This window comes from Rousettus aegyptiacus, unplaced genomic scaffold (assembly GCF_014176215.1).
Source record: "Rousettus aegyptiacus isolate mRouAeg1 unplaced genomic scaffold, mRouAeg1.p scaffold_m13_p_16, whole genome shotgun sequence".
NCBI lineage: Eukaryota > Metazoa > Chordata > Mammalia > Chiroptera > Pteropodidae > Rousettus > Rousettus aegyptiacus.
Window position 1 is genome coordinate 54,055,431 of NW_023416291.1, and position 18,200 is coordinate 54,073,630.

The 18,200-nt window shown below is 64.6% G+C and overlaps 1 protein-coding gene across 1 annotated transcript; it reads right to left on the reverse strand.

Moving 5' to 3' along the window:
• Positions 1-1,482: 1,482 nt before the first annotated feature.
• On the reverse strand, positions 1,483-17,951 carry ONECUT3 (one cut homeobox 3). Its single transcript, XM_016122680.2, has 2 exons — positions 16,778-17,951; positions 1,483-1,772 (listed from the first exon to the last, which is right to left on the reverse strand). The coding sequence occupies exons 1-2, from the start codon at positions 17,949-17,951 to the stop codon at positions 1,483-1,485; spliced, it is 1,464 nt and encodes a 487-aa protein (XP_015978166.2).
• Positions 17,952-18,200: the final 249 nt, after the last annotated feature.

The following is an 18,200-nucleotide window of genomic DNA, read 5'->3' on the forward strand; positions in this document are numbered from 1 at the left end:
TTCTAGCATCCAGCACAGGTCCTTGGGGGGGGGGTAATCTTTGGTATCAGACGTGATTTTTCCAATCACAGACATAAACGTTTGAGTGAGGTAGCCTTTACCTGGGGGAGGGGAGGGGCATTTCACTAGAAATGTCTCTTGCATTCCCGAGGTGGGGGGGGGGCGGCGGGGGGAGGCCACCTCCCTGGGAGGCGGCGAGGGGATGGGGTTGGGGGGAGCTTCCTTCTAACCTCCAGATCTTGAAGTCGGGAGGAGGCGGGCTCTTGGGACCCAGCTGCTGGCCAGTCTCGGAGGTCGCCCGGACCAGATGAGCAGGGGAGGTGTGTGTGGGGGGCGCTCATCTTCATTTTGACCCTTCCTACCCCCTTGTCATTTTAAAATTTTTTTTTTGGCAAAAAACGGAGCAAGCAGATTCCACCTTCTCTGAGGAGAGAGACAGGAAGCGCAGATTCACCCCTGCCACCCCTTCGGGCTCAGAGCAGCACCCCCCCAGCGCTAGGAGGTGTTCGGTGACTTCCAGAAGGTTCCAAAAGTAGACAGCAACGCAGTGACCCCAGCATGCAGGGACTCTGGGGGCGGGGGGGGGCGGGGGGCTCCGGTGCTCTTTCCGGGTCTGTGGAATTCTCGGTGGAATCTGGACGTCTTCTGCGTTCTGGGGTCTGCCTTTCCCAGCGTGTCATTCATCAAGGTGCCTAAAGCGAAAGTGAACTGACGGCGGGGTGGGGGGCGGGGAGGAGGGGCGGCGTCTGGCGTCCGCCCGCCCGTTCGAGCGGGCCACCCACTCCTGTCCGGGAGGGGGCGCTCGCCTGCGGGCGCCCGGCGGCCCCGCCGCGGGCCCCCCGCCCCCACACGTTAAGGCAGGCGATTCTTGGCACAAGCAATCCTGGCCGCCTGGAGGCGCAGCTGGGTCCTCGGCCGCGGGGCCGTTCTGCCGGCGGACGGGGGTGGTCTCGGCGTGGGGAGGGGCTCTGGGGGATGCGGAGTTCTCGGGGAAGGGTCCCTGCGAGAGGACGTGTGGGAGGAAGGCTCCTCCCGCCTCCCTCTGTGGGGCGGGGGCGGCGAAGGAGGGGTTATTCTTAAAATGTCTTTTTTTCTTAAATACCCGGTTATATTTCCAGTATGTGCTTCTTGACCCGCTTTTGGGAGGACACGGTGAGCCCTGGTTTTCCAGGGGCCTCTGCGTGCCCTGAATTGAGAGGGAGCTGGGGAGCCCCTTTCTGCCTCCCCTCCCCCTCTGGGGTAGGGCGGAGGGCTTCCTTTTGGCCTGGAGGGGTGGGACGGAGGAAGGAGGGGGCCCTTCTTGTGCACTTGGGCTGGGGTCGTGTGCTGCGCCCCCTTCCTGGGTGTGGGGGGCCCGGACTGCATCCTCTCCAGGCGCCCCCTGGGGCGGGTCTCCGGGCCGGCAGGGCGGGGTGGGAGGCGTGGGGGTGGGGGGGCCGCGCCCAGGCCGCGGAGGCAAGGAGGGCGCGGGCCCCGGGCGCCTCAGGCCTTGGAGAAGGTGGCGGCGCCGGCGGGGCCCCCGGGGGCCGCGCCGGGCTCCTCGGCCCAGCGGTTCATGCAGCGGCGCCGCGCGTTCATGAAGAAGTTGCTGACGGTGTTGAGCTCGAGGCCGAGCTGCTGCGAGATGGTGACCTGCATTTCCTTGGACGGCCGCTTGTTCTCCTTGAAGATGGCGATCAGCGTGCGCCGCTGCAGGTCGGTGAACACCAGGCGCTGCTTCTTGGGCTGCAGCGCGCGCTCCTTCTGCTGCTCCTGCTCCTTGCGCTTGCAGGCTGCGGGCGAGCGGCGGCGCGCGGGCGGCCGGGCGAGCGGGACACAGCGCCACCGCGAGGCCGGGCGGGCGGGGACAGGCAGCGCGGGACAGACGACACAGCCGAGCGCACGGAAATACGGAGAGGTGGAGAGACAGCAGGGGGACAGGGCCGAAACAGACAGAGAAATGTCGGTGAGACGGGTGACACGGCAGAGATGGGGGGGCAGCGAGAAGGCGGTAGAGAGTCAGAAATGGAGAGAGAGAGAGAGAGAGAGAGAGAGAGGGCAGACGGTCGTGGGCGAGGAGACAGAGACACCGGACATACAGATAGGGCGGGTGGGGGGACAGAGAAGGAGACACAGCATGAGACGCCTCCACAGGCGTGGTCACCGCCCTCCAGCCCCCTCCCCAGCCTCATATCCCCAAGCGTCCCGCCCCACCCCCGCGGAAAGCTCCCCACCCCAAAGAGGACAGCAGCTGGTGCTGGGGGCCCTCCCCGCTCTCCGACGCAGCTCGCGCCTGGGGGGAGTTGCGGGAAATGACATGGGAACGCTACCTGGGAGTTATCTGGCTCAGCGTGGGTGGGCGAAAGAGGCGGCTAATTCATAAGTCCTCGGGGTGCCTCACATACCACAGTAGCCTCCCCCAGGAACAGTGGGGCAACCACGTTCTCTAAGGGTGGTGACAGTCCACGCTTCCTCCCCTGGGCTGCCTTCTGAGGCCTGACCACCTTAGGGACCATCACGATTCCAGTATCTGAGACCCCCACCCCGCCCCCATCAGCAGGCTGGGACCCAGACTTGGCCTCGCTCAAGTGTCCAGCCCTCTGGAGCTGGGGGCATGTGGGGGCTGCCGGACCACCGACCCCCCTTTCCCAGGGCCGGCTGGCGCGGAGCAGGGAGAGCCGCAGGAGGCTGCCCCATGGCTGGCAGACCCCTGCAAGGGGTAACGGCGGCGGCACGGGTGGCGGAGCAGGGCTGGCCCCTGGTCTCGGTCTCCCCCCCAGCTCCGAAGTAGACCCCCAGTGCAGCGGAGGCCAGTGGGTGGAAAAGATGGGCTTCATCAGCCGGGTGGGTCACCCTGGGGGAGGCTCGTGGCATCAGAGCGAACTCACTCAGTTTCTCTGCCACATACCTACTAGTCGGGGCTGTGGGTGCCGGAAAGCCTGCCCTGTCATGCCTCCCCGTGAACCTCCTGTCCCCAGCTACTTCCCCAGAAGTGACCAGTGGTGCAGGCTGCACTAGCTGATCCTCACTGCCAGCCCCGGTGGCCCGCTGGGACCCCACACTGAGCCGGCTTTTTTTGGTTCTGGAACAGTCTGAACCAGATGGCATGTCAGATCGATATCCGTACACATTCGTGAAAATAGATAAATGTCCCCTCTGCTGCGGCTCACTTCCCAGGGACAACAGGTTCTCCCGTGTGACCCGATGCACCGCTTCCCTCCCTGTCGCGAAGTTCTTCTCATCGGCTGTCTCGGGTTTTACGATTAAAGAAGAGTGACGGCTGGAGGTTACTGGGCATTTTAGAAAAGACTCTAATGAGAGAGGGACAGACAGGGAGGCAGACAGACAAAGGGAACAAGCAAGAAAAATGGTAGGAGGCGAGGGGGATGGTGACCTCAGAACAAACAGACGGATCGGGCAAAGCTATACTTAATGTTCTCGGAGGGGTACGAGAAAAATTCCTGACCCATGAAACAGGAACAGAATGCCGTTCAATAAAAAGGACAACGAAAGGGTCAGAAGATGTGTTCGAATTTAAAATATACTATAATAGTGCAAATAGAGTCAATGTAAGGATTCGAACGTAAAGTTAAGGAAATGTCCCCGAAAACAGAACGAAGCAGATGCAGAGATGGAAAGTGAGAGAATGATGATAACAAAGTTAGAAGATGAAGTGAGCAGGTTCGGTCAAGAGGCAATCCAAAACTAGAGGAGGGGACTGTCAAATAATGAAAAAAAGAATGTGAGATTGAAGGGCATGAGAGTCCAGTTGAAAAGAGCCCATGAAGTGCTCAGCCGAAGGAATGAAAGAAGACATCCCCTGAAGCTCCTCCTTGTGAAATTTCAGTGACCCAGAGAAAATAGAAGATCATGAAAGCCTCCAGAGAGGAAAGCCAGATGTCATATGACGGACTAAGAATCAGAGTAGTTTTGGGCTTCTCGAAAACTAGGAGATAGTGGAGCGATGCCTTTAAAAATCTGAGGAACGATTACGTTTGCCTAGAATTGTATGCCTGGCTGAACATTGAGCTTGAAAGTGAAATACAGCTATAGTCACACAGTCAAAGTTTCCAAAAGTTGACTTCCATTCACCCTTTCTGAGAAAGCTACTGCAGGAACTGTTCCATCAAAATGAGAATGTAAATCAAAAAAGGAAAGTGGAATTCAAAAAATGTGTTTTGACCTAGGAGAAAGGGAAAAGAGGTCCCCCAAATGAGAAGGGGAGGACCTTGAAGACAGCAAGACAAAGGCACCAAGGTCATGGAGGGCAGATTAAAGCAGGAGCACCAAGGGAGGTGCAAAGGTGAGATGACCTAATATGTGTGGGAAAATCCTATTGAGTTGGTTTTGTATTTTGCTGGGGAGTGTGGGAAGAATTCATGATAGGCAACTATGAACTCCTGGAAAAACAGACAGTTGTAAGGGAAAGGAAATGCAATCCCAGGACTCCATGCGGCTCAGCTGTGGATGATGGTCTCTGAAATCATAATAATGTCAACACTGAATATTGATTTGGGCAAAACAGTGTATTTGTAACTGTACTGAGAAGTTGATAGAGAGAGAGGGTGTGGTACAGACATGGAAAAATGGTGAGGCCAACTCAGGGCATGAATGGGGTACCAAGCAGCCTCCTGTATACAAAACAGAGGAGCAGAAAGATATGTTCACATTTCATCTGCGTAAAGAAACTTCAGAGAGAAACACAAGGAACCGCCTTGACCTCCTATCTCCTTGGAACTTGGGTCCCAAGAGTGGGCCAGGTCCTCATTCTTTTGAAGAAAGAATGGGTCTGCGGCAGTGAGGCTGGGGGTGGGAGGAGGGAGAGTCAAAATTCAGCCCCAAGACTTCAAATTCCAATGGAGCCCCTTCTCACTCAGGCATTGTAACTCTAGATTCATTTGTTCACTCATTTATTCACTCGCTTAACAATTCGCTCATGGATTCATCACACATGCACTGTAGGGACAGAGATGTGACCACTCCGCATGAGGGGAGCTCACAAGATCTTGACATGTGTCCTATTTTTTTTTTTTTTTTTTACCCTGTGATAATTCCAAAGGCAGGGATTCTTCTTCTTAGGTGCTCGGAGAAAGCCCCTCACCCGGGGCTGGCCGGCAAGCCCGGCAGGGGACAGACCTGTATCAGGGTTGACTGGCCCAGAAGGGGAAGGGGATGAGATGGGGGTCACCCCTTTCTTTCCTATCCGTCTCCCCTTCTCCAATCAAATGCCCAGTGGGCAGCCCCCAGGCAGAGGCTGGGGGAGGGGCTGAGGGAAGCAGAGTCGTGAAAAAAATTCGTGTTTTGTCGATTGCAGCAAAAAGGGGCTCCGCTCGTCCCCACCCCTTCCCGGCGTTCAATCTAATTACAGCTCCTCACAGCCCCAATCGATCCGGGCTGCAGCCGGAGCTGTTTACCGGAGCAGCTTTTGTCATCCTTTCCATCCCCCAGTCCCTGGAAGTCGGGCCTGGAGCCCCCTGCCCACAGCCCCAGGCCGGGCGTGACGGCCCAAATGTCCCCCATCGGTAGACCACTCTCACTGGCCCTGGAGACCATGGCAGTCCCTGTGCCACCCAGGGCAGCCCCAGGAGGGGGAGAGGCGGTGGGTATGAGCCCCTTTTACCAAAGTGAACATTGAGGCTGGGAGAGAAGGACCGACCGGGGGGGACGCAGCTGGCACCCGAAGCCCTGAACTTGCCCATGGCGCCATGCCAGCCTCAGAATGGGCTGCCGCTGCTACCTCCACTGGGGACCGCCACCTGCGCAGCCGCCGACGCCATCCCCAGCTCCTGCGCCGCCGCCGCCGCCCGTCCACCATCCCGGCCCCTGTGCTGAGTCGCCTCTACCAACAGCAGCGCCTCCGCCGCCACATCGGCGCCGCCTCTGTGCCCGTCGCCTGCTCCCCTCGCGCTTCCTCCACCACCACCGCTGTCGCCTCCCCTGCGTCGCCCGTCGCCCTCCTTCCCACCTCCACCATCTACCTACTGTCACGTGCGCCGGCACCTCTGCCACCCTCCCCTCGGTGCCCACAGCACTTACGACGATTCGCCCACCCTGTCCAGGGGCCCTTCGAGTGAGGGTCTGGGCCCCAACTTTCTCTCCCACCCACCCTCGACGACCTCAGGGACTGACACGCTGATTCTAAGACCAACTATGCGAGACGCCCGTCCCGGTGCCCCAGCGCCGCCTGTCTCCTTCTGGACTGCAGACGTGGGCAGGGTCTGGGGCTGACTCGGGGCGGGGGTCCCCAGAGGCCCTGGGAGGAGATCAAAGGCAACTCAGAAGAGACGGAGACCTCATTCCCAAGCCAGCCCGCTCACGGGGCGCCTAACAGGCGCTAACGGGGGCGTCTGCAGCGTCTGGGCCGCGGTTCCCGCCGCAACCGGCAGAGGGCAGCCGTCCCGCGCCAGCCCAGGTAGGAGGGGCGGAGCCGCCCGTCCACGTCCAGGTGGGGGCAAAGGGAGGTGAATCCGGGGGCCCTCAGGTTCCAGATGAGGGTGTTCGCCCTCTGAGCCTCAGTTTCCATAACTGGAAAATGATCTGAATCATGGTCTCTATCTTGTCGGGCTGCGGAGAGGGGTTTAGCCAGGAGCCTCCTCAATCCTATGGCGGGGCTGGGATGAAGCCCCGCCCCCCAGTGGGCCCTGGGAAGAGCCCAGCTCTGATTCCCAGTTGCTGGGGGGACACGGAACTTCTCCCCTCTCAGCACCTCAAGCCTCAGCACCCCTCCGGAGGTCTTCCTGGAGGGGGCGGGATGGAGAACCCGAGGCCGGGAGCAGCACCTGGGCTGCCAGAGACAGAGAACCCTACGCATGCGTCCGAGGCCTGAAGAGGGGCCCTTCTGCAGGAAGCGCTTCCGCGCACGCCAACACAGCCCGGCTCCCTCCCCGGGGACCCCCAGCCCTGACCCCTGGGGCCGGGCCAGGGCCTGAGACCCCTTTGTTGCCCAGCACAAGGGGTCCACAGGAGGCAGCTAGCCCAGGCTCGAAGACCCCGACGGGGAGACCCAGCGTCTGTCATTGTCCAGCCACAGCCCTGGAGGGCCAGCGGGACTCCTGGGAGCACCCTCAGCAGGGAGCACTCCGTCCCCTACCAGAGACAGAGCAGCTGGGGGCTGAACTGGGTCACTCCTCAGTGGCTTGGACAGAACCAGGTGCCCACCGGAGCGGGCTGGAGTCTTCTGACTGACACCTGGCCTCCTTCCCCTTCCCTGTCCCCCTTTCCCCCTCCCCCTCCCCTCCCCCTCCCCTCCTCTCTTCCCTGCCCTGTTTCCCCCTGCCCTGTCCTGTTTCTCTGTGTCCTCTCCTCTCCCTGCTCCTGAGCGGGCTGACTGTGCGCAGGTCTAGCAGAGGGTCCTCCCTCTCCACTGGGTGTGCCTGGGTGGGCTGCGGTAGGGCCCGGGAGGGTGGTCTGTGAGGTGTGCCTTGGTACAGTGGGGGTGTCCACACACGTGTGAGCACGTGCGTCACTGGGACACCCTATCAGGGTAGCAAGGGCCATGCTGGCGGGAGAGGTGGGCAGCGGCCTGGGGCCCAGGGTGGGCGGGTGGCAGTGGCAGGGAGAGGCCCTGGCTGCTCGTGGGGGAAGACCCAGGAGCCAGCAGAGCTCAGGGTGACGTTCGCTTGTAGCTGGCCTTGGGGACACAGTGTGGAGGTGAGACGGGAGACTGCCACATGCAGGGACACAGCTGGGTGTGACAGTGGGTGTGGGTGGTGTCCCAGGGAAAGCCCGCTGCGTCTGAGCCTGGGGAGGCAGACTCCCCAGGACGGCTCCCGGAGGCCGGTGGTGGCTGTCCGCACACCCAGCCCCGCCGTTGAGGGTCAGCAGGGACACCAGGCCCAGGCTCTGCGGACCAAGTGGCTTTGAACGCACACTCTGTGGACACCGGTTTCCTGATTTATCAAGTGTGCAGAGCCCCACGCCCCTGACGTCCCGTGTGTAAGTGGGAGTGACGATGGCCCTCCTGTGCGGAGGTCGGGAGAGCTGAGCAGCAACAGACCTGGCAACCCCTCCCCCTCCCTCCCTTCCGCATGCAGTTGTCAAGCACCTGCTGTGTGCCTTGTACACGGGGTGCTGCTGGGGACAGCCGTGGGCTGGACAGACGCAGCACCTGCTTCACGGAGCCAGTCTGGAGTGGGAGCCATGTTGCTCCCATAATCACAGAGATGAATGACAGTGGACGACGACTTGGTTCCCGAACAGGGCTGCTCATGCTGTCCTGGGGTGTGGGGGAAGGAGGTGCCGTCTAGGTGGGGCATTTGGGGGGAAGGAAAGAGGTGAACGGGCTGGGCCTGGGGAGGCCTCTGCATGGGGACATGGAGGGTGGAGCTGGGGACGGAGCCTAGCCGCCCAGGACGGTGGGGGCCAGGGAATGATGGAGCCCAGGAGAGGAGCGGGGCCTGGGCCAGACCGACACCAGGAGGGCAGCCCCTCCCCCATGAAGGCTGCATTTGACAGGGAAGGACAACGGGCAGGATGATGACCCCAGAATCTGGCGAGGGGGGCGCCTGAGTGACTGTCAACAAGCAGGCACCCTTGTCTGCCCCCTCCCCGTGCGTCAGAGTCTGTCCACCTGGGCACTGGATTGGGGTGTGGGAGCGAGAGCTGGAGCAGGCTGTCCCCTCCCCTCCGGCCACCTCCTGTGCTCAGCTCCAGCTTCTCGGAGCAGACAATTCAATACGGAGCCCAGTCTCCGGCTGGGATGATGACTGGTTTCCTTGGCGACGAGTCCCACCCCTGGCCACCAGCTGCCCAGCCCCAGATGTGGGGAACACTGAAGTCTCCACCTTGGTGGCTTGTCCCCCACGGGGTGGAGCTGCCCTGAGCATCCCCTGCCGGCCTCCCCGAGGCCAGAGCAGGCGGGTGACTTGCCCAGGGTGACATGGTGAGCATGCGGAGCGGGGCCCGGAGCACTACAGATGTCACCCCTCTTTGTCCACACCCTGCGCCCCCGAGGGGTCCCGTGGTAAGGGGGACAGAGTTGGTGCTGAGCCAGGCCGCTGCCCTCAGACGAGGACCCTCAGAGGCCTCAGGAGAGTCTCATCTGTCCCCACCACCTCGCCTCTCCCCTGCCCGCCTGGCCTGCACCTCCCCTCCCCAGCCTCTGCTCCACCTTGGCCGGCGCCCAGCCCTGGGAGCCCCTGGCCTCCCCTACTCTCCCCCTGATGGGATTTTAATGGCCGCATTTTCAAATTAGTTCTGAGCCTTTCAAAGACTTATCAGGGAAATGAGCGTTTCCACCAGACTCGGGGGCCGCCCCGCCCAGGGGCTCCATCTGGAGGTTGCACCCCCAGGAGTGGGGGACCCAGTGTCCGGGGTAAGCTCTCAGGCTGCGACCTTCAGCCTCTGAGACCACCCCCCCCACCTGCAATCAGGCACACCGGCACACGCACACAGACACGCACAAACACACGCAGCTTTTGTTTTTTAAGAGCGTCGAGAAGTCGCAGCGGCGGGCAGCTGGAAATGGATTTGAAAAAGATGACAGGAAAGGAACTGGTGATAAGGCAAAGAGCCGAGCTAGGCCAACTGGGCTGCAAAGGCCGGGGCGGGCAGAGAAACAAATTCACAGATAAACTCAGGCGCGCACAGGTCCGCCCCATCGCCGCAGCGCGCGGCGACCGCGAACCGTCGCGGGGCGGGGAGAGAAGAAGGAAATGGCCAGAGAGAATTCCACGGGCCGCACGAGCGGCCCCGAGGAGGCCTTTTCTGACAAGGAATGTTCCAGAGTCAGGAGGGAACCGGACCCGACGCGCTCTGGGGGTTCCCCCTTTTTTTAAAAAAAGGAAAAGAACGTGCCCCTGCAGGCGGGGGTTCAATGCAACCTCCAGAGGCAGAAATAGAGAGGGGTTCGCGGGACGGAGGGGACGAGGACGCGCTGCTGTTCCTTCCGTTTAAGTCTGGAGCCGGCGAATGTGCGCACTGTTAAGGACACGTTCGAGCATTTTTAGGGAGCAGGACGCACGGGAGGGGGGACAGGGGTGGGGGGGTGCTTTGCGCTGCTCCCGCCGCGCACAGGAAGGAGCCTTGTTCTCTGCCCACCTCCTGCTCCCTCTGGGCTGGGGATCCCCGTCTCCATTTGGGGCTACGGAGGCGGCGCTGAGGCGCGCTGCCCACGGTCACCGGCCTGGGCCGCCGCCCGCCACCCCGCAGAGCCCGCTTTCGCGGTCTGCGCCCCGGGCACTGTGACCCCGATGCTCCGGGGCGGACGGCCCAGCGCACCCAAACCGCCGCTTCCCCGGGGCGTTCAGCCCGGAGGGACACCAGCCCCAAGGCGGCTCGCCCGGGGGCGCGCTGTGGTTTCCCGCTGTGGTTCCCCCCACCGCGCCCCGGGCCTCCGCGGCGCGATGCGGGAAGCCTGCTGCGGGCGGCGCTGTCTCATTGGGCGCGCGCACGACCCGGAGACCCCAGGCCGCTGCTGTGCAGGCCAAGGGCCCGGGTGCCCTTACGCCCAGCTGCATGCGCCCAGGTCCTCCTGGGCCGCAGGGAGCCGCTGCACCCCGATAATTGCGCGGTTAGGCGGGTGTGGGGAGGACCTGCCCTGGCCGGACTCCGCGGCTTGCCGCCCTGGCACTGCGGGGCAGCGTTCGCCTGGTGAGGGAAACCGACCACCGACATCCGCCCCCAGCCGCGCGCGCGCGCAAGGCCGCTTGGAGACGCGCGGACTCGGCCACCCGGAACCAGGTCCCCTACCCACGCCACTGCCCCGTCGCTGTGGACAGATTCATCCTCTCTCACGCCCCCACCTCTAGGAAGTACTCAGATGGGACCTGCCCGGAGGCAGGGGAGAGGCGCGTGGGCGGCTTCCAGCCGCCAGCGCACGGCTCCGAGACAGTCCCAGGGGGTTCTTCCTGCTGTCCCGAGACGCGAGCGGCCCGGAGCACCCCAGACACGGCGGGGGGCACAAGCGGGTCCTGAGCGGGAGTCCGCCCGCACTTGTCGCGGTGTGAACGTGGGGGCCGCCGCCTGTGTCCAATTGTTCTACACTGTGTCGCCGGTCATGGACCCCTCTCCATGACCCCGTTTCCATCTGCTGTGAATCTGTGGCTTTGTGTGTGTGACTCTGTAGGTCTGAGGGGCCCTCCACCTCCCCCGCATCTGCCCACCCGGCCAGAATCCAGGGGCAGGAGGGTCTGCATCGACGACCCCTCGGCAGAGGGGAAGCTGAGACCGCGGGTGTCCTGCGGCCCGGCCAAGGTCGCCTGGGCCTCTCAGCCCGGCCTCGCCCCTCCCCCGTTACCACAGGCCTCCTTGATCAAGGGCCATGTTTAATTAAAAACGATCCAAACAGCATGAGTTCCCCTGATTAAGCTGGGCTGGCCGCTACATGCAGGGAGTCAGGCCCCCCGCAGGCGCCCAGCCTCGAACCTTCCAGCAGCTCGGGGCTCCCACCTCCCAGCCGGTCCTCCAGTTCCACCCGACAGGAAGTTAGGGCCTGGGGGCAGCAGCTTCCTCCACGTCTTAAGGCCTCTGAGAGCCACGTGTCAGGGAGCTAAGCAGAGGAGGGAGGGACCCCAGAGTGACACGAAAAAGCCCCCAGCAGCTCCGCAGGAGAGGACACCAGCAGTGAGAGCGGAGGAGCCTGGAGACCAGCGAGGAGGAGGCTGCGGCAGAAGATGACTCTCTTAGACTAGAGTGGTGATGGTTGATGGGGAAGAAACACAGGAGTGGAAGAGAGATTAGGATGAGGATGGCCTGGTTTTGGTCAGTTACAAGATTTTGAGTCTTCGGAATAAAGGAGTGAAAGGGTGGCTCCAGCCACTTGACCTGCCAGCGACAACCCCGGGCTCACTCATGTGCTTATGTGTGAAGTGGGTTGACCATCTGTGTCTCTCAGGCAGGTGGGATCTCGGAGGCTGGCTGGGCTCACCCTGACGGTGGCTTCCAGGAGGGGGTGGTTCACCAGGAAAAGCAGGGTGCGGGGGGTGCAGTCCTGGTGGCTTGGAGGTGGCTGGAAGGGAGTTGAGATGATCCCCACAGCCGTCCCCGAGGGTCTCTGGTGGAACCTGGGGGGTTCACGGGGGCTCATAATCCTGCACCCACAGAGGAGCCCACAGGAGAAGCACAGGCCTCCCCGGCCCCCACTATCCACTCTCCCGAGGTCACCCGACCAGTTACCTATTGCGACCTGCAGTGACTTTCAGAGCCACGCTACAGTTCTCGCCTCAATTCCCTGAGCTCCCTGTGCCCCAGCCTTTGTCCCTGCTGGGCCGACAGCCTGTTGTCACCATCTTTGCAGGCAGTGTGGCCGAAGCATCTCAAGGCGAGCCTGCGGCTCCACAGACTCAGCGGGCGGAGGGGGGGCTGCCACTCCCCACCCCACTTACCGAGGGGAGCGGGGTCCGTGCCCTTCCCGCGGGAACCGGCCCCGCTTCACCCTGGGCGAGTGGCTTTGGCAAGGCGAGCGCTTTCCTCCTCCCAGCCTCGGCTTGTCGGGCAGCGAGGTGGGCACCATAACCCCGCTCGGCTTAAAAGTCATTCTGGATGATTGTCTCTCTCGTTCCTGGTGGGCTGAGAGACGAGGGGTGGGGCTCGGCACCCCAGCTGGCCCCTCTTTCCCCTTCCCCCTCTGTTTGAAGGGGGTGAAACCAGAACCACTGCTCCTGGGCCGGGTCCTGGGGCGGCCCCGACCCAGGTCTGTGGTCCGGGAGAAGGGGCCGGTTTGGAGGGGACCTAGAGTCACGTGTAGAGCCGCATATGGCTCTGACACACACGGCCCCAGACCCAGTGCGCCCCTACTTCGCACATCCCTGTAGGAGCCTACAGTGTCCCCTGCAGACCCCAGACCCTTTCCAGCACCCCCGCCCACTCTCCTTGGGTCTCAGGTTGCCGCCAGTCACCAGGATCCCCCAAGATAAGAAGTGGGTGTGAGGGGTGATTAAGCAACATGGCCTTAGGGCTCAGGGTCTGCGAAGGCGCCCTGAGGGTGTCCATGGGGGGAGGGGAGAGGGTTGATTAGAGTAATTTCAGCGAGGATCTGGTAGCTGACGGCTGACTCTGTCCACTTCTCAGATGAGGAAAATGAGGCTGAGGACCCTCTGAGCCCAGGTGAGGCCCATCTCTAAGCTCCCCGCAGGGGGTTCTCTGCTTGGGTCTGTAAGAGGCACAGCCCCCTCGCAGTTCAAGGTTAGGCTTTTGCCATCCCCTCCAGCCCCAGCCCCTGCTCTGCCCACCCGCCGCCACCCCTGGCGACCACCGGCACTGGGCCCGCCCCGTCAGCAGCCTGGCTCTCCCCCTGCCTTGCTTCGGGGCGCCAGGCTCCCTCATCCCTCGGGGATCCGGGCTCCCGACTCACGTGGGCCCAGGAGGAGAAGGCCGTGCTCTCAATCACCTCCATCTGATATTTTATTTTATACATATTTTTTTCTGATCAGTTACAAAAAAAAAATATTTTTTCTCTGGAGTTGCAATTTGAACAATATTTGAAGCTGGCCAAAGCTATCGACCCAGCGACGGTGATGAATTAGAGACGGTAATTCGAATTCATCGACCGCCCCGCCCCCGCCCAGGAGCCCGCCGCCCCTCCCCCAGCCCCTCGCCCATAATTACTGTTTGAGACGCGGCGGGGAGGGCTTCCAAGAAGAGGTGGGTTAGGGGAAGCTGCCGGACCCTCAGACCCTCGGGTGGGGTGGTTTGAGGCCACCCCAGGGGGTCGGGGGGAAGGCGTAGGACGCCCCGCCCCTCGCCCAGACACGCGGGTCCCAGAATCTAAGAATGTCAGACCCAGAACCCGGCTCCTCCAATGCACACACTTTCCAGATGGGTAAACTGAGGCACACAGAAAAGGCCGGCGGGGATGGGGAGGGCAGCGAGGCGGAGGACTGCAGGTCTACCTGTCCCTCACAGAAACACAAAAGACACCCCTTTCCCCAGCTGGCCCCAGATCCAGGAGCGCGGAGGGGCGAAGACCCAGGCCCAGCGACCCCACGCGCAGGGGCCGCAGGCCCGAGCTCTCACCGCCCTGGCGTCCGTCTCTTCGTCGGCCTTGCTCGCTCTCTTCCTGTCTTTCTCTGTTTCTCTTTTGGCCTCTTCATTTTCTGTCTCTGCTTTTGTCACTGTTGTCGCCGACCTGTCTCTGTCTCTCCGCGTGTGTCTCCCTCCCTCCTGGTCTCTATGCCTTTCTCGGGGCCTCCGCGCGGAGGGACCCCGACCCCACAGCACCGAGGCGGCGGGGCGCGCAGGCCGGCCTGGGGCGCAGCGCTCGCGCCTCGCGCCAGCGGGGAGGCCGGGGGCGGCGGGCGGCCTCCGCTGGGCCCGGGACGAGCGAGGGCGGCGAGTCCTCCCTGCTGGCCGAGACGCGCGGAGCGGGGCCCCTGGAGGCGTGTGGGGCGGTGGCGTGCGGGGCGCCGCCTGCGGGAGGGGGACGCGCGTGCCGCCTCCCCTAAGCGCCGCGATTTGCCGCCACTTAACCGCTTTTCATTTGCGCAGCGACCGGAACTAAAGGCCTCTCGGCCGGCGCCTAATGACCCCGAGGTCCTCCGCCGCCTCTCACGTCCCCTCCTGCGCCCCGCGGCGGAGACGAGGCCTCGGGCAAGCCGGAGGAGCAGGGGCTGCGCGGACAGGGTGGGTCAGTGCGGTCACGGCGGGGCCCTCGGCGGGAGGAGCCAGGGGACACGCCCGGCCACCCCAGGTCATTATCACCAATACCCAGAGCTGCCAGGCCCCGCGCTCGCCCCTCCCTTGCCCCAGGCGCTGCTATTCTGACTCTTCCCAAAAGGGGAAACCGAGGCTCGTGGAGGTAAGGCTGTTGCTGGAGCCGCACGAGTCAGGGATGCCTGGCTGGGACGCTGACCGGCCTCAGTTTCCCCGTCTGTAGCTATACCGGCGGCAAGGAGGGAAGCCCGGAATTGGAGGCCGGGCGCCTGCCAAGGCTGGCACTGCCCCCAACAGCAGCAGCCCCCACGGGACTGCTCACCTGCGCTGTGTCCTTTTGAGGCCCTGGCCTATCTTTTGGGTGGCCCCGAAATGTGCGACCAAGATACCACTGAAAGGCCATGTTGGCTGCGTAACGTGGCAGTGAGCGAAATGGAAGGTGGCATGTGTCATTTGGGGTACACCCAAGTTGGACACAGTGTCCCCGAAATGTATGCGGCGTGGGAACCTGTCGGACACCACGTGGTGCCCGCCTGACCGGTGCCACACAGACCCAGTGCATTCGGGGTGTGCCTTTGGCTGGAGCGCGGGAGGGTCCCCTCTGCTACCTGATGTCGCCCACACTGTACACAGCGGGCCGAGGCGCGTGTCGATGCAGCCATGTGTCGAGGGACCGAGTACCCCCTTCGAGCACGCCTGGTCATTGCGTGTGTCCTGGGGAGCAGGGCAGAGTCAGCCCTGCTGTCAGAGAACACCGTCCAGGTGCCCGGTGCCATTTCTAGCATGTCACAATGACCTCCCCATGCACTGTGTCACCTGCCACATATGAAGAATTTATTTCCCAAGTTAGAGAATCTGGGAAGCCCATAGGTGGCTCAGCTAGTCACCTCCCTCTGCAGAGGGGGAAACTGAGGCTCGCAAGCGGGTTTCAGGGTCTCCGTTGTCCAGTATTCCTGGGGGGAGGGGAGGAATGGAAACCGGGGCCCTCTGTTTCCCCCAACCCGCGCCCCCTCTTCCCAGCTCCTCTGCCTGGGAGGAGACGCAGACGAGGCCCCCCACCCCCGCCTCCCTGCTCCAGGGGCGCTCGGCGTGAACCCCAGCCCACTCCGTCCAGCCCCCTCTCCCCTGCGCACGGAGAAGCAATCGATGCGGTGCCTGCGGCAGCCATTGTCCCCGTGGCTGGGGCGGCTGCAGCCCCCTCCCCAGCGTGGCCAGGGAGGGACCCCCCTCCCGAGCCAGGCCCCCCGCGGTGACGGTGGGGAGCTGTCCTGCACCCCCACATGCACCCAGGAGAAGGGGGCCTGGCCAGGCCGCCTCTCCGGGGGCAGGTGCGGACCCAGCTGTTGTCGGCTGGGAGGGAGGAGGGAGCCGAGTGTCGGTGTGAGACAGAGATGAGGAGCCAGGGAGCCGAAATGAGACGCCGACAGAAAGAGAGAGAAAGAATGAGGAGGGACGGGAGGAAAACGGAGAGCAAGCGAAAAACAAGACGCTAGGTCGCCCCGCAGGGGTGAGGCAGAAATGAGAGAAACACACGCCGGGAGCGGGGGTGCGCGCGCCAGGCCGGGAGCAGACTCCCCGCGGACGGGCCGCGTGTGAAGGCCTCTGGACCGCGCGGCGAGGGTCCCCGGGGCCGCCCCTCCCCCGCCGGCTCGCGGATGACCTTTGCCAGCGGCCGGAGAGGGGGAGGGAGCTATCGATCGCGGAGGCCGGGCTACAAAGATGTGCGCACTGGGGCCCTGGGCTGAGCTCCGGCCTGGTCCTGGCCGCCAACGCGCCGGCGCCCGGTGCGAGGTCGGGGCTGTCTGCCCCGGGGCTGGAGGCACAGGGACTGTTGGCGAGGAGGGGAGTGGCACCCCGAGCTGACCGCAGCGGCGCGGCTTCCCCCAACACACACACACACACACACACACACACACACACACACACACACACACTCCACGATGAGCGACCCTGCAGGCTGCTCGCGGACACTCGGTTCCCGGAGGGGCCGGGCGGGCCGCTATGGGGGGAAGGCGGCGCAACTCCTTTCTCCCTTTTGGCGACGGTACAGACGAGCAGGGTCGCTGATGATGCTCTAACGTCCCGCACGGAAGCCCCGGCCGGCCAGAGGGGCGCACGACCGCGGCCTGGGGGGCGGGGAGGCGGGCGGCCTGGTCCCGGCGAGCCCCGAGCCAGCGCCCGCGGCGGGCAGCGCGCGCCGCGCTCTTACCTGCGAGGCGCAGCGCGGACATGCGTTGGAACTCGGGCTCCTGCAGCCACTTCCACATCCTGCGGAAGGTCTCGCGGCCGGACTTGAGCTTGCTCCACGGCTTGGGGTTGCGCAGCAGGTCGGACAGCGTGCCCTGCGAGCGGCACAGGATGCGCTGCGCGAAGATGGCCTGCGGGATGCTGTAGCGCTTCAGCTCCGCGGTGATGCGCTGCGCCACCTCCTTGGTGTTGATCTCCTCGGACGCCGCTCCGGCTCCGGCTCCGGGGCCGCCGCCGCCGCCGCCAGGGCCGCCGCCGCCGCCCGCGTGCGGCCCGTGCGCCCCGCTCGCCGCCAGCCCGCCCAGCGGCGCAAGCAGCCCCGCGGAGCCCCCGCCGCCCGCGCTGCCGCCGCCGGAACCGCCACCTCCGGGCAGCCCGCGGGCCAGCGCGTCCTCCGCGCGCCCCAGCAGCGCGGCGTGCGGCTCGAAGGCGGCGGGGGGCAGCAGCTTGTCGCCGGCCAGGTGGCCCGGGGCGCCGTAGGCGGCCAGCGGCGGGGGCGGCGGCGGGGGCTGCGGGGCGCCGTGCAATGCGGGCGGCAGCGTGTTGGGCAGCGGAGACAGCGGCGACCCCATGGCCGGGAGCTCCTTGCCGTAGGGCCCGTAGAGGTGGCCCACGGAGGCGAGAGCCGCGCGTTCGTCGCGCATGAGGGTGAAGCTGCCGCTCACGCTGGCCGCCAAGCGCTGCGGCGGGGGCGGCGGGGGCGGCGCGGCCGCGGGGTGCGGGTGCGCGTGCGGGTGGCCGCCGTGCGCCCCGGCCACTGCCGCGGCCGCCGCGTGCTGGTGGAACTTGTCGGCCACGGCCGCGAGCGGCGGCAGGTGCTGCAGCGGCGTGAGCGTCGTGTAGGTGCCGCCCAGGCCCGGCGCCTCGCAGGCCATGCCCATGGTCGGGTGCAGAGGGCCCGCCAGCTCCCCGCGGAAGTCGGCGCCTCCGCCCGCGCTGCCCGCGCCACCCGCGCCGCCGCCGCCACCGCCGTCCAGCAGGCTCGCCATGCTGGCCACCAAGCCAGGGCGACCGGGAGCCACCAGGCCGCGATGCTGCGCCGCCGCCGAGCGCGCGTGGCCCGGGCTCAGCAGCTCGCCCGCCTGCGCGTGGGCCACGCCGTGCAGGCCCCCCAGGCTCTCCAGGCTCAGCTCCATGCTCCGCCGCCCGCCCGCCCGCCCGCCCGCCGCGCGCTCCTCCGCGCCGGCCTGGCGCGCTCAAGGCCGCTGCATGGCCCCCGCCCGCTCCCCGGTGGCTGCGCGCGAGGCTGCCAGGCTGAGCGGCGCACGGCCCGGCCCGGCTGCGAGCGCGGCCACCAGGATGTGGCGGGGGAGCGGCGGCCGGCGGCCGGGCCCGGGTCTGACGTCAGTGCCCCCGCCCACTACCCGCTCCCCTCGCCGCCGCCT